We start from the raw sequence: 14,534 nt of genomic DNA, 5'->3' as shown, positions 1-14,534 counted from the left end.
TTGATTCATACGGACTGTGAGAACCTTTATTCTGTCATTAAAGCCTTATCATAACTTATACTATTTATATAAAAGAGGAATCGAACATAAAACGAACTTTCCACGAAGCTAAAAAAAAAGGGATTCCCAAAATGCAGGCTGTTTAGTCGTGCTCCGGAAGTGACGTAAGCTAGACAGTGACGCGTACGGGAGCTGGGTCGAAAGACAGAGGAGATAAGCGAAATTCTCTAAATCGGTCCTCATCCTCCTTTAATGGGATGTGTTTATTGTCATCATCACCCAGAGCAACCTGTGCAGGCGTAAACCATTCCAGCCAGCTCAGTATTAATACAATATGACGACATTAGGGGTTTGAAACGAGCGGTGAAAGATTGTAACTTGACAAGGAGTCGAACCAAGTCGCGTATTTTTGGTTTTGTCTGTCGCGTTTTGACCTGCGACTTGTCATAGTTATCTTTTTTGTTGTTGTTTTCATTACCGAGCAAGCTCTCAGGTCTTCAACCTGAAGATGGAGTTAAGAGTCGGTAACCGATACAGACTTGGCAGGAAAATCGGAAGCGGGTCGTTTGGAGACATTTATTTGGGTGAGTGTCACATTCAGCAACAATTCATTGTCTTTCTTTTTGCTGTATGAGGCTCAAACATACCGCTATCACTGGCTCCATCTCTGGCTGCGAACCTGAAGGCTGGATCAGCTGTTTCGTGTTGCTGTTAGCAACATTAGCTTAGCTGCAAAGATAGCTGTCTCCCGTTTGGACCAGTAGTTTTTTTGTGCGTAAGGTGTCTACGTCACTGGTCGTTGAGTTTACTTGCCAATATTTAATTGTTTAATGTTGTTTTTTGTTGAGTATTTAGTACTTGGACCATAAAGACCGATTTTGTCTTTGCAGCTAATGATCTCCATGGACGCCTGAGCCTTGGTAACAGACTAAAATAGATCATTCTCATTCTCCCTGTTGATGCCTCAGACAGTTGGCCAAAAGCTTCATTAATAAATCTATCCAATTAATTTGCTCCACCCAATATTATCTATCTTTATATTATACATATCATCAGACAACTATTTACAGTCTGAATTCTTATATAACATAAATAGTAGTCCCTAATAATTTGAGCTGCAACCAAGTATTTTTGTTGTTGACTGATCTATTACTTTTTTTTTTTATTACTCAATTAAACCGTTATTCAATTAACGTTTATTTTGGATTACTGTTTAACCTTAAGTTGAAGTGAAACCGTTGTGTTCCACCATAGATTTTTAAACAAAAATATGATGAACAATCACTTCTTTTTAGATTCTTAATTGGGGAATAACGGAAGATAAACAGGTCAAATCCTATGGGGATCATTTTAGATTTCCATTTATGATTCTACTCACTGAAACTGGTTCGTGGATGTAGCATCAGTGAAACAGGCATGTGTGGCTTCTTCTCATGAGCATACATCAGAAGTCAAACCTCAAGGTGTGAACAGGATCATGTGTTAACACTGTGAAGTCTGGACCTTGAAACAGTTGACGGAGAGCTCCAGTTCTTTAAAACTGAGGTCTTCATTTCAATTTAAAACATTAATGTAAATATAGGCATCTCATTTATTTGCCCATCATGCTTTAAAGAATTTATTGGAACAAAAATCTAAATCTGTGTAGCTTCGTTTCTTGATATTATTATCAGTGCAGGACACTACACATGCTTCCTGGGGAGAATGACTGAGCACACTTGTCTGCAGTCTACGGTATCAGTGCAAACCTAGTGTGTGTGTTGTGATAATTGTGTTGACACTGCTATATTTGCGAGGGATGTGCAGCCAGTAGAAGAGACAGCAATGTTGGAACTGGCTAATGTTAAATGTTCATTTTAGCCGGTGGGCTCAAGTCCACAAAATGTAAGTCTCACAATAGATGGATTCATGAGGTCCATCAATCAGTTTGTTAATTGTGCATCCCTATTTTTTGTGAAATCTAGATTTTTAGAATCATATTAGTAACTGTTTGCGTCATGGTGCACTGTCAATGCTAACTCATGAACTCCTGTTTTCACACATGCAGGCACTGACATCTCTGTCGGGGAGGAAGTGGCCATCAAACTGGAATGTGTTAAGACCAAACACCCACAACTTCACATTGAGAGTAAAATTTACAAGATGATGCAAGGAGGAGGTAAAGTACACCCCTGTTGACATTTCATCCCACGCATAAGAAAGTGTGAATCTGCCCAAAAATAACATTTCAATTTCTTGTTGAATCAATATATTGGTGTTTCACAGTGGAATAATTTTAGATTTTAAGTTTCCAAATGCCGACTATGTCATCTAGGGATGTACAGTGAAAACTATAAGTGTGCTTTTATTTGGCTTCTTTACAGATATTGTGTTGTTCTAGTCTCAGCATGTTTTTTAATTAAAAAAAAACTATTGAATGAGTTCTGTGTGTTTAAGTGTTGAAACCCTTAACCTGTAGTTGGGTATAATGGATGAAGCTTTACTGGTGGACTTTGGATGGAATGATAGCTTTCCTGATGCCGTCTGGCTGTTGTTAGCTTGCTATTGTACTGAGGAGCATTGGACTCTGCTTTCCTGAGCAACGTGTATCCGCTTCAAATGTTCTTGCACAGCGCATTGATGTTGCTGGAGATGATATCAAATTAAATACAACATTTCATTCAAACATTACCAGAGTACTAGAGCATGGAAATGAAAACTATTACAGTTTTTAATGAACCTTATTATTCAGTCACTGAAGAACTTAAGACTCCCCCAAACTCATGTTACATGTGGAACCTACTCATGCAATTTTGTTGAATCACATGCCCAGCCTACAAGTGTGTTTCATTTAGCTTTACTACATTTTGTACATCATTTTTCTGTCTCCCCTTCAGTTGGTATTCCCACCATCAAGTGGTGTGGCGCTGAAGGTGACTACAATGTGATGGTAATGGAGCTGCTTGGGCCCAGTCTGGAGGATCTCTTCAACTTCTGTTCAAGGAAGTTCAGCCTCAAAACTGTCCTGCTGCTAGCTGACCAGATGGTGAGAATCCGTATATCCAAGTGTAGAAGTTATCTTTTGGTTTTGGGTGTAAGCAACAATGTTAAGTTTGTTGTACAGTTGCTGCATTGCTGAGGTGTGTCCAGGGTTTTAGCAAGGAAACAGGACGTCCATAACCCCGCCCCCAACCGGTGACCTCATACTCTTGCCCGGATGCATCTCATCGAATGACTTAACAACTAGCGTTGTAAAAAAGACTTTAAAATAGCTTATAAAAACAAACATCTTAGTCAAATAACAAAAGTTAACAGAGATAAATTCAGTAACTGTTGCCACAATGTTGCCGTCTTCTTGATCTCACGTGGAGGAGTCTCTTCTTCTCTCTCCCGATCTGATGGTCCTGTGCTGCAGTGGGTATAGGGTTCACATCAACGTCAGACATCCCATCGATAACGGCGTGCTTCCAAGCCGCATTGACCAATGAAATGCGAGCGTCATGACTGACTTGCGAGATGTAGACAACCAAAAGATTATGAGACAGTTATCATTTGTGTCATGGAAGCTCTGCAAGTAAATCTCCTAACCCGGTCAAGGTTATTCAATTTCTGAGCCACAGTAAGAGAGGAATGCGGTCATGAAAGAAACCTAAATTCTGAGGAAAGAGAACTCAATAAATGGCGTACATACAGTAGATAAACACCCTGTGATGAGTTCCAAAAATACCAACCGAACAGGCATTGTACTTTTACTATTATTATATTGGTATTTGGCACTGTGAAGCTTTTGTGCAGTTTTGTAAAAGTTTGATTTCGATTGATAATTCTTTCTTCCATCCAAGATCAGTCGCATTGAGTACATACACTCGAAGAACTTCATCCACAGGGACGTGAAGCCGGACAACTTCCTGATGGGACTGGGCAAGAAGGGCAACCTGGTCTATATTATTGATTTTGGCCTGGCCAAGAAATACCGCGATGCCCGTACTCACCAGCACATCCCCTACCGTGAGAACAAGAACCTGACCGGCACTGCCCGCTATGCTTCCATTAACACTCATCTTGGAATTGGTAACAAGTGACACACCATAGTAGAACAAGTGAAAGTGAGTGACTTCATTGCTGACTGTCACCTGTGTGTGTGTCCACAGAACAATCCAGGAGGGATGACCTGGAGTCCCTGGGCTACGTCCTCATGTATTTCAACCTGGGTTCTCTGCCATGGCAAGGCCTCAAGGCTGCAACCAAGAGGCAGAAGTATGAACGGATCAGCGAGAAGAAAATGTCTACACCCATCGAAGTCCTCTGCAAGGGTTACCCATGTAGGTAGAGCGAGTTCTCATCAAATTCCCGCAGGATTATGGTCGCTCATCATCCTTCTGCTGCTTACAGCTGAGTTTGCCACGTACCTGAACTTCTGTCGCTCGCTGCGCTTTGATGACAAGCCTGACTATTCTTACCTGCGTCAACTCTTCAGGAACCTTTTCCACAGACAGGGGTTCTCATACGACTATGTTTTCGATTGGAACATGCTCAAGTTTGTGAGTTAATGGTGCCCTTCATTGTGTTGATTGGTCAATTGACATACCATGTGTGCATTTATGATTTCTATCTTGTAACATTAATAAGCACTGACACCTCTCTTGTAAGTCCCTTTCTATGTCTAGCTTTGTTTTTTTCCATCATATTCTCTCTTTCGTGTGTTAGGGTGCCAACCGAGCCGTGGAGGATGCGGATAGAGAGCGGCGGGAGCGGGAGGAGAGACTGAGACATGGCAGAAACCCAGCAGCTCGGGGCGTGGCATCAGGCTCAGGACGTGTTCGTGCAGCTCAGGACATGACAGCCCCATCACCACTCAACCCTGCCTCACACACAGGTTGATATTCTTGTTTGGAAATATGATGTTACGCTGTTGTTATTATCACCAGCCTCTGGGTATTGAACCAGTTTTGGCGGGAAATCGCTGATCATTTGTATGCTTCCTCTAACATGTTTAGAGAAGGAGAGGAAGGTTAGCATGCGATTACACCGCGGAGCACCTGTCAACATCTCCTCCTCTGACCTGACAGGACGCCAGGACACGTCGCGCATGTCCACCTCCCAGGTAACACACATGCACTGAGAAGCATATGTACACTGATCAAGTCCATCATGGAAAAATGGCTCCCTGTATTTGACAGGCTTTGTCTCGTGTGACGCCTAGTGGCGTCCAGTCTGCAGCCCCGCGATGAAACCATCCCTCCCATCTGTGCACCAAGGAGGCCTGAAGATCCACTACCTGCAGCACACACACACACTCACTCACCCACCCACACATACACTCTTGCCTAACCACTGGACGCTTCACTTGAACAGAGGACTACTAACCGTTGCACTAAAGTCCAGTTCAACTCTTGTTTACTCAGAGATGCACTAGTGTGTGTGCGCGCGTTTGAGCGTGCGTGAGAACTCCTGGCTCAGAGGCAGTGGTGGGAAAACTCCCATCCCTCTCAGCTGTCTATGAAGGCATTGTCTAACTGTTCTCAGGCAACATCATGTTTTCAAACGACTGACATGTTTGACACTATTAAACATCTTTTCAACACCGCTGAAGGCCGTGATGTTCACCTCCATGGCTCTTCAGAGGTAATGTATGGATCTAATCTCCATCATCACAAGAGCAAAAAAGGTTTTCATGTGGAACAGTGCCTCTGAATTTTTTTTACAATTTGGTAATTTTAAATCAGGATAGACAAACTGGTGGACGCAGGATGTGATGATGAGTGCAGTGTGTGTGCGGCCCATGGCCAGATGATGTTTTAAGTGTGTGTAGTGACGTGGTGAGTATTGATGCGTATGTTTCTGTGGTGCTCTCTTTTGGGTCTCACAAGCTGCGGGCAGGTTCTGCTTGAACTTGTCCTCAGTGCTAGCGTGCCCATTTTCTTCCAAACATGAACCTACTGCTTCTAATTTGGGATCTCTTTTGGAAAAATGGTTGTTGCATGTATAAATCACCCACTATTCTGAACAACAAAACAGCTTTCAAATCTGCACTGCTCAAGTGCTACTTAAACACTGTTACTGTAATTCCTGGTTGACCAATGAAAACCTCATCAGGTGGTGTAGGAAGAATGGAGGAGAACCCTCCAGTGTTCTTTTGGATTGTGAGCTTAAACAAGACCATGATAAAAATCCTTAGCGCACATTTCCAGTTGTTGCTACAGGGAAGCAAGATGTCTTGACCAAAGAGCAGCAGGAAGCTTGAAATGAATCTTTATATGTTTTTGGTTTGCCTCATGTCAAGCAGACATAGCACAACAGGTAATGTCCAAAGGAAGTATGACATCTTCTGCTGACTGGTTTGCAACAGGTATCAGCTCTTTCCACTGACACAAGGGTAGGGGCTTGTCTCTGGAGGGCTGCTCTGACCTCTTACAAAGTGGAAACTTTTTATGGTCGCCAAGTGTGTTTGTGCTTGATGTCTCGGTGAGAAGCTGTGTAGGTTGCAGTGATCGTGTGTGTGTGTGTATTTGTGTGTAAGACCCTGCAGCTCTGTGCTCAGAGGTGTTCAGATGTGCTGGGTGCCTCACTCCTGAGAAATTCTTCTCTTCACTGATGATGACGACTGTGTGTTGGACGGAGGATTAGATCGTGTGGTTTAACTCACTTTGTTTTTCCTCACTTGCCTGGTTATTTGAGCAGCAGTGGAGATGGTTGCTTGTGTCCAAGAAGGGGGAAGTCCATTCCCTCCTAAAATGTTTGCTCATTTGTAACGCCACTGTGTTTGTGTGTTTTAAAATGTGTGTAAATAAATGATTAAGTATGTGACTAATAACTGTCTTCAGTTATTATCTGTGAAAAAATATATTATTATTTTTTTAGAAGGTTAAGTACATATACTGTTACATAACAGGCGCCAAACATAAGAAGTAAAATGGTATTAAACGACAATTTACGTTACATAGTGGACCAACAAAAGCCCCAGAAAGCAATGAATAAAACGAACAATTGACGCAGTGACATGACGTGTCTGCACGCCTAACTGTTGTAGCGCTCAAACCCACATCGGGAATTGCCATTGCTTATGTCTTATCATTAATGATATCAGCGGAATTTACAGACTGAAAGACAGACTCGCCTCAACGTGGCAAAGAAGAGTGCGACTTTAGTGGAGGAAGACTTGTATTTAGCGGTAGCAGTGCAGAGGAGCGTGATTGGTCCAACGCGTCCACGTGACTGAAAGCTGATTGGCCGCCGCGGGTTTAGGTTTGGGTTTAGTTGGCCAGTTTCACCACCGGGTGGCGCTAGCTCAGACGAAGAGACAAACTCTCGCGATTCCCGAAGCGGAAGTTGAGTCGAAGTTTCCCATCGACGCTGTTTCACGGTTACACACAACAAAAACGTGTTGGGCGACAAACATCTGTTTGTTTGAAGGACCGTGAGCAAACGACGGCGTGCAAAACAGCTAACACAGTAAGTACACGTGTGGTGAGTCGAATAATACAGTCGTATCTGTGACTGTGAGGACTTTCTGTCATCCTCACAACTTGTGTTCAGCGGCTGTGAATCATGTGCTTACCAAGACTTAGCTCGCTACTCGGGTTTGCGAATAGAAATAGAACATTTATCACATTTTAATGGAACTGAACACGCCTTAGTAATTCATAAATGAAGCGAAATCGATCCGCAAGAACGTTACATCTGCTGGCGTGTTTGGTCTGCATTGATGAGTACCTTATTAAAGTAGACCAAAGAAATACGTTGCCTTTCCAAGACAGTCTTGTAAAAAGCCATGGTGAACTCCTGTAGAGGTTCTGGAGGGGTCGAGGTGTCCAGTTCTTACTGATGCGAGGATAGTTCATGAGTAGTAACAAGTTGAATTAGGAGATGGTGCTTGTAATAGTCGCTCACCTTGTCATTCGAAGCCAGCCATCATGACCAAGCTCAAGGGCTTCGATTTCTGGAGAAAGACTCTGAAGGGGGCGCAGTACGTGGTAGCACCCATGGTGGACCAGAGTGAGCTTGCGTGGCGCCTGCTGAGCCGTCGCCATGGGGCTCATCTGTGCTACACCCCCATGCTGCACGCTCAGGTGTTTGTCCGGGATGTGAACTACAGGAGAGAGAACCTCTATAGTGAGGTGTGCGAGGAGGACCGGCCGCTCATCACCCAGGTTGGTGTGGTTAAACCCCCATCTGTTCCATTGAGATGCCCTTGCTCAGCCGCGTTGTGTTGTTTTGCAGTTCTGTGCTAATGACCCCGAAGTGTTTGTCCAGGCGGCACTGCTTGCTCAGGACTACTGTGATGCCATCGACCTGAATTTAGGATGTCCTCAGATGATCGCCAAAAGAGGTAGCCGCCTTAACTGTGAGGTGCAATCCTGGAGAAATACTCACCTGTCTGTCACGCTCCTCCTTAGGGCACTACGGCGCATATCTTCAGGATGAGTGGGAGCTCTTGGAGAAAATGGGTAAGTCAGGCCCGGCCCTAGCTGACAGAAGTCATGTGAACTGACTGCATCATTCATTTTCAACCCAGATTGAGACCGTAACAGCCAGGATGAGGCCCTCTGTATTAACGTCATTCCTCATGTTACAGTAAAGTTAGCCGACGAAAAGCTGTCTGTGCCTGTGACTTGTAAGATCCGGGTGTTTCCAGAGGTGGAGAAGACAGTGCAGTATGCCCAGATGCTGGAGAGAGCCGGGTGTCAGGTACTGTGCAGTGTCTTTTGCTATAATGTAGATGTCGGGATTTTATCCAGATCTTTTTGTTTTTTTTAAGCTTGGTCCTTAGTGCTACTGACATTTTCTCTAAATTGGAAAACATTCCAGGGTTTCTGCCACATATAAACCAGCGAGGCGGTGCACCTCCTCTTCCTAGGTGTCCCTATCCCAGTATTTTTCATGAACATACAAACAACTTCCCTGTTTCCTCCGCTTAGCTGCTGACTGTTCATGGCCGCACCAAAGACCAGAAAGGACCAATGACCGGCATTGCCAGCTGGGAGCATATAAAGGCTGTTCGGTATGAACAGCAACCTTCTCTGGACGTGTATCTAAAAGGAGGCAGTTTTAAACGGGTCAAGTTCAATTCGTCTCTTGTGACAGGAAAGCTGTGAGTATTCCTGTGTTTGCTAACGGCAACATCCAGTACTTGAGCGACGTGGAGCGCTGCATCCAGGAGACGGGAGTTCAGGGAATCATGAGTGCCGGTCAGCAAAATGTTACTCGGAGCTGGTGTTGATGGCCAGAGCTCACGCCGGTTAATGTTTCTTTCAGAGGGAAACCTGCACAATCCTGCTCTGTTCGAAGGCCGCAGCCCCCCGGTGTGGGAGATGGCGGAAGAGTACCTGGAGGTGGTTCGGAAACACACACCCTGCTCATTGTCCTACGTCCGAGCCCACTTGTTTAAGATGTGGCACCACACGTACGTCTCTAATCACTGTACTTCCCTGGTACCTTACCTTAAATATGTTGCATTGTCATCAAAGTTACATAATAAAGAAGTTCTTGAGAAATCTCTATATCTACAGACGAGATATGCAGTGATCTTGTGATGTTGACTTCATTGATTGTTGACTTCATGAGACTTTGATCCCATCCCTGTCCAAAGCAAGAAACAAGAGATTAGTCCACTACTCCTCAGTCAAAGAAGAATGTGATGTTAAAATCATTTTATTCATGCACCACTTTTTATTTCTTAATATGTGGCTGTGGACCAACTTCGACATAGTGATTGTAAATTTATGCGTTTGTCATTTTCTTTCAAGTTTCATTCATGTTAGAATGGCAGTGTTGTCTTACATGTCTGGACATACTGTAGGACTGTAGTGATAATTTTGGTGGCAACGGTACCGTCTTCACCTTTTATAGAGGTAGTGACAAGTTGTTCAAAAGCAACATATACATGCATTTCATTTATATTCAGTATTCATACAAATAAAATGGGAAGATCTTTGTAACTTTTAAAACCAACCTAATGAAAGTGTTCAGTTGTACTGGGTTTCCTCGGATCAGGACCTGAGACAATCTACCATTTCAACATTGATGTTGAGCTTCCTTTAGATTGAGTCCCATAACTGCTGTAGAGGCTCTGAGTCACATGATTATGATAGTGTAAATAGGCTTTTGAACCTATCATCTAAAACAAACATCAGCTGAATGTGGCAGATCAGGAAGCACAGTGGCGCGAGTGGAGATGAAGGGGGAGGGGGGCAGATCCTTTGGAAGTTATTTACAGTCACTGTCGATGTGAGCTCGGTTACCACTGGAGTGCGCAGTGGTTTGTGGAGCTCACTGATGTTGAAACCAGCATTGTAGAAAGTTCCTGCTCCGGAACTTGTAAGCAAAAGTTGTAGGATTCATGCGAGCACTGTGGAAATGAACACTACATCTGACACTGAACTGTGGTGGATTTCATCATCCTCTGTCTCTGTGAAACGATGCTGGTGCTGCAGAGGTCGCAGTTTTGGACCAGTAGACATTCACCCTAATGCAGCGTACATAGCACAATAAAGCACTGTACAAAAGGTGTTTTTGGTCTTTTCCACTCATCTATATGTAACTCAGTCCAGCAAGCCTGTATGAAAACTCCAGAGACCTCAGTGCACTGAAAAGTCTTGTAATTACTCACTTGTATGTTAAAACCACTCGCAGCCAAGGATTCAATTCTCTGTCTGTCCAGTCTTCAGCATCATTTCTGAGTGCGTTCTACGTTGTGCTGTACTTCAGGCATGTGTTTGCAATACTTTTGAGCAATCAGTGCATCTGAGGTTATTCTAAAGAATACAAACATGAACAGAATTCAAGATCATTTACTACATGTTGGCCTTCCAAGGATGAGTACTGAAGAGTCTAGTGTGGTTTCACAATGTAATTGATTTGTGTCATGTTTGTCAATATGCAGTGGCTGACGCTGAATTGACTTTGTGCTGCTTTGTAGGCTGCAGATCCACCAGGACCTGCGCGAAGAGCTGGCCAAAGTGAAAACACTGGACAGCCTGGCGGAGGTCAGCCGGCAGCTAAGGCTTCGTTGTCAGGTGATGATGCAGTCCAAGATATTCCAGATCCCAATGATGAGAGTTCACTGCTCAGTTGTCCTTGAATTACCGTAAATTCCGTACTATAGAGCGCACCAGAATATTAGCCGCACCCACTAAATTTAAGAAGGAAAACAGATCTTGTTCATACATAAGCCGGTGGTGATGTCTGATACAGACTCGGCAATGTTCTGAACTTGAATCATGAACTCCTCACATCTTTTATTTACATTAAAGCACTCAAAATGTTTCTTCCTGCGTGTCTGGAGTTACGACACCACAGCCGGTCTCAGCTGCTGCATCTTGTCTCCAGTCCTCCAGGAGATCAGCTCTGTTCCCGGAGTTGCAGACACACAGGCGAAAACAGCGTATTTGGAGTGCTTTAAAGTAAATCATTTCTTCATTTTGATGTGACGATGCTCAATATTTTGGCAGCATGGCGCTGTTTTGCCTGTAAAAATCCATATATTAGCCACGTTGTTGTTTAAGCCATGGGGTTCAGTCCATGATCAGTGGCTTATAGTGCGGAAATTATGGAACCATTCAAACATCCACATGATTTTATCAAACACACATCAGCTGCTATTGAGCACTGAAACTAAAGGGATTTGTACTTACAGTAACTATTGCCTCTCAGTATAAAAGGCTTCTGTTCAGACTCCATGGTTGTTGCACGTGGAGGTACATAGACCAACTATGAGGTGGCTCCAAAACACCTGTTGATTCGCTTTCCCAATTCATGCCTGATTCTTAGATGCAGTTGTTTGTCTCCATCACTAGCTCCTCGTCCTTTGAACAGCCTTCTGAATACACTTTTCCCTGCTGAGTCAGAACTCACAAGCAAAGGGAAGTGACTTCAGAATGCTCTGGTGCGCCTTGGCTGCCTGGTAACGGTTAAGATCTTACAGCTGCATGAATAAAAGATGTGTGTATGCAGGAGGAGATCGCCAAAGAAGAAGACCTGCCACAGGGTGACCTGCCTTTTCCTCACTGGATCTGTCAGCCCTATGTTAGACCTCCGTGAGTCCCAGATAGTAACACTGCCTTCCACGAGAGCCTGCAGTCTTTGAAATGACGGATTCTTGACCTGCGTCTGATGTGACACTCTGCACACAGGCCAAAGGAGCCAGTGGCCAACGGTCAGTGTCTACTGGTCAAGAGAACGCAATGTCAGAAGAGGGCTTTGGAGAACTCGGAGCCCACAACCGAAAGTCTCTCCAAGAACAAGCAGAAGAAGAGGTCCCGCAACCCCAACAAGAATTTTAGCTCGGAACAGAAACGTGAGTCATAGCAGCTGATGTGTTTTTTTTCAGGCAAGCACAAAGTAAACTGTTGTCTGTTCTCCTTCAGCCAAGTACGTCAAGTGTGAGCAGTGTGGAAACCCAAAGGTCAGTGTGGTCCCACGTTAGCCGAGACTGACTTGCCGTTGTCGCTGACTGTGTATCTGCTCATCAGGGTAACAAATGTGTCTTCAACCTGTGTCGAGGCTGCTGTAAGAAGAAGGCCTTCAAGGAGGTGGCTGATTGTCCAAGTTAGTACGCACAGACACACACTGCCTTGTAACACTTGTAAAATAAGTCCACAGTAATATGTGGTTGGCGTTTAGACTGTCAGTAGACATTTGTTTTTGCTTGCCAAGTGTTCAAAAGCAAGCAAGAAAGGAAGAACTGGACCTTGTTGACCTTAAGAACACAACTGAAGTGTCGCAAATTACACTAAAACAATAACCACTGTGCAAACAGCCAATGCAGATTCAACATTCGCCATTGCAAGTGCCGTGGAGAAGTGAGGGCTGAGTTTATTACTCCGTGTTGTATGAAGCGCTTCAGTTGTTTCTATATTAACTCTAACATCAGGCAGCATTGGTTGCCCCTTGGGTGACATCATGTCCAGTTCTTTGAATACCGCACTAGTGTGAACACGATATCCTAACATGGGAAAATGTCCAAGTAGAAAAAGATGTTATTCTGATTTGTACAAACAAAATGCCCTGATCTAGACACACATTTGATGGCACTGTTTTTCATTTGGAATCACAGCAGTTGCGAACATCACTTAAACTTGGTGTAAATGTTTGTGTGTGAATCCACAAGTCCAACAGGTCTTTGTTTAATTTCTCCTAACAGGTCATGGCCTGAGATTCAAGACAAAGGCAGAAAAGCGGAAAGCAGAGGAACAGGAGAACGAGATGGCAAACGCTCCACCTGAGTATACCTCAGAATTTCTCACCCCTGGTCCTCTCACAGAGCTGCAGGGACAGTGTGAGACCTCACTTTAAGTCCTCTTCCAACTCCTTTGACTTAAGGCTTCCAAAGCAGCAATATTTGGATTTTTAAAATGGCATAATTGAGCATCTGTATCTTCACCTTCCTTCTCAACTACATTACAAAAAGGCTGGATGATTTACTGTTTTACCATAACCAAAATGAATTCATGGCCACTTGTTATTAATATGTAATATTATTTAGCATTTGGCTGAAGCCAAACATTTTAGTGTTTTCTCATTGTTAGAGGGAGAATAGTGATGCATTTATTCAGACTGGGGTTAGCAAAGTAGACGATGGATAACTGCAAAACGCACAGATGACTTTTGTCCTTGCATCACACATCCAGAGTTTAATCATGATATTTTTGTGACATTGAAGAAGAGACCTCTTTTGTGTCATTTTAGCTACAATCTTGATTTTTTTTTTAAGTCTCACAATATCAAAAAGAGAAAATGAAAAATGCACTGACTCACTTCATTTTAATTCCGTAAAATACTCATCTGTTTGGGAGATTGCCTTCTTAATGCAAAATCACATATTGTATCCAAAAGCAGGTATCGCTTGTTTAAGACTGGTCTGTCCCCCAGTGGAGACTTGTCCTGCTCTGTAACCTCTGCTATTCCGTTTTGCACTAATGAAGTGATCTTCTGCCTTATTCAGCTGTTTGTTCATTTCACTAATGTCAACCACAAACAAAATGGTAAGGAAATAGCAGTGCAGGTCATCCATCGAGACCAGACCGGGGTATTTATTTTGAAAGCAGCTTTTATATGTGCCTTCTGATGACTACCACTTCCTGTTTACATGAAGACTTAAAGGAACATGTGTTTGTAATAAATGACATTCAGAGAGAAAATGGTGCGTATTCCTGTCCCCCCCCTTGTCAGTGAAGACTGCAGTAAAGATGTGGGAAACAAATTCTTCACACCATTTTTTTTGGTTTTGCTGTGCTTACAATGACAAGGATGATATTAATAAACTGAATTCTGATGACGTGTTTTTCTCAACAAAATTGCACGTGTACTTAATATAGTTTCACGCCTTTATCTCTTTCCCAAATCCATGGGAAAAATTGAGGAGTGGTCTCTGTGCAGGCCAAAAAGCCAGAGGCTACATTTGCCAATAGATACTTGGTTGATCTCACAGGGAGAAATTCACAATAAAACACATCGCTCTAATCAATTGAAATGTCTACATATTTTATACGTAGAGATGTTTATACATTCCAGTGAAGTTTAATTTGATGTACTTAATTTAGCAAACGTCCCTCTCC

General features: G+C 43.3%; 2 protein-coding genes across 3 annotated transcripts; both read left to right on the top strand.

Annotated features, from left to right (window-relative positions):
- The first annotated feature begins 50 nt into the window (after nt 1–50).
- Nucleotides 51–6,781, top strand: csnk1da (casein kinase 1, delta a). Its single transcript, XM_053850852.1, has 9 exons — nt 51–584; nt 2,048–2,158; nt 2,877–3,025; nt 3,822–4,050; nt 4,131–4,301; nt 4,372–4,520; nt 4,687–4,855; nt 4,977–5,083; nt 5,160–6,781. The coding sequence occupies exons 1-9, from the start codon at nt 509–511 to the stop codon at nt 5,208–5,210; spliced, it is 1,212 nt and encodes a 403-aa protein (XP_053706827.1). The 5' UTR covers nt 51–508; the 3' UTR covers nt 5,211–6,781.
- Nucleotides 6,782–7,324: 543 nt separating this feature from the next.
- On the top strand, nt 7,325–14,241 carry dus1l (dihydrouridine synthase 1-like (S. cerevisiae)). Of its 2 annotated transcripts, none has more exons than XM_053851284.1 (14): nt 7,325–7,431; nt 7,884–8,129; nt 8,200–8,308; nt 8,376–8,426; nt 8,555–8,667; nt 8,898–8,980; nt 9,064–9,167; nt 9,235–9,382; nt 10,898–10,994; nt 11,932–12,014; nt 12,111–12,274; nt 12,345–12,382; nt 12,450–12,525; nt 13,121–14,206. In XM_053851284.1, exons 2-14 carry the CDS (start codon nt 7,893–7,895, stop codon nt 13,270–13,272), a joined length of 1,455 nt encoding a protein of 484 aa, XP_053707259.1. In that variant the 5' UTR covers nt 7,325–7,431; nt 7,884–7,892; the 3' UTR covers nt 13,273–14,206. The 2 variants fall into 2 exon arrangements, with proteins under 2 accessions (XP_053707259.1, XP_053707260.1); XM_053851285.1 differs by having other exon boundaries at nt 7,343–7,431; nt 7,888–8,129; nt 13,121–14,241.
- Nucleotides 14,242–14,534: the final 293 nt, after the last annotated feature.

The sequence above is a fragment of the Synchiropus splendidus genome, chromosome 19 (assembly GCF_027744825.2).
Source record: "Synchiropus splendidus isolate RoL2022-P1 chromosome 19, RoL_Sspl_1.0, whole genome shotgun sequence".
NCBI lineage: Eukaryota > Metazoa > Chordata > Actinopteri > Syngnathiformes > Callionymidae > Synchiropus > Synchiropus splendidus.
This window is presented reverse-complemented; position numbering and strand designations above follow the sequence as displayed.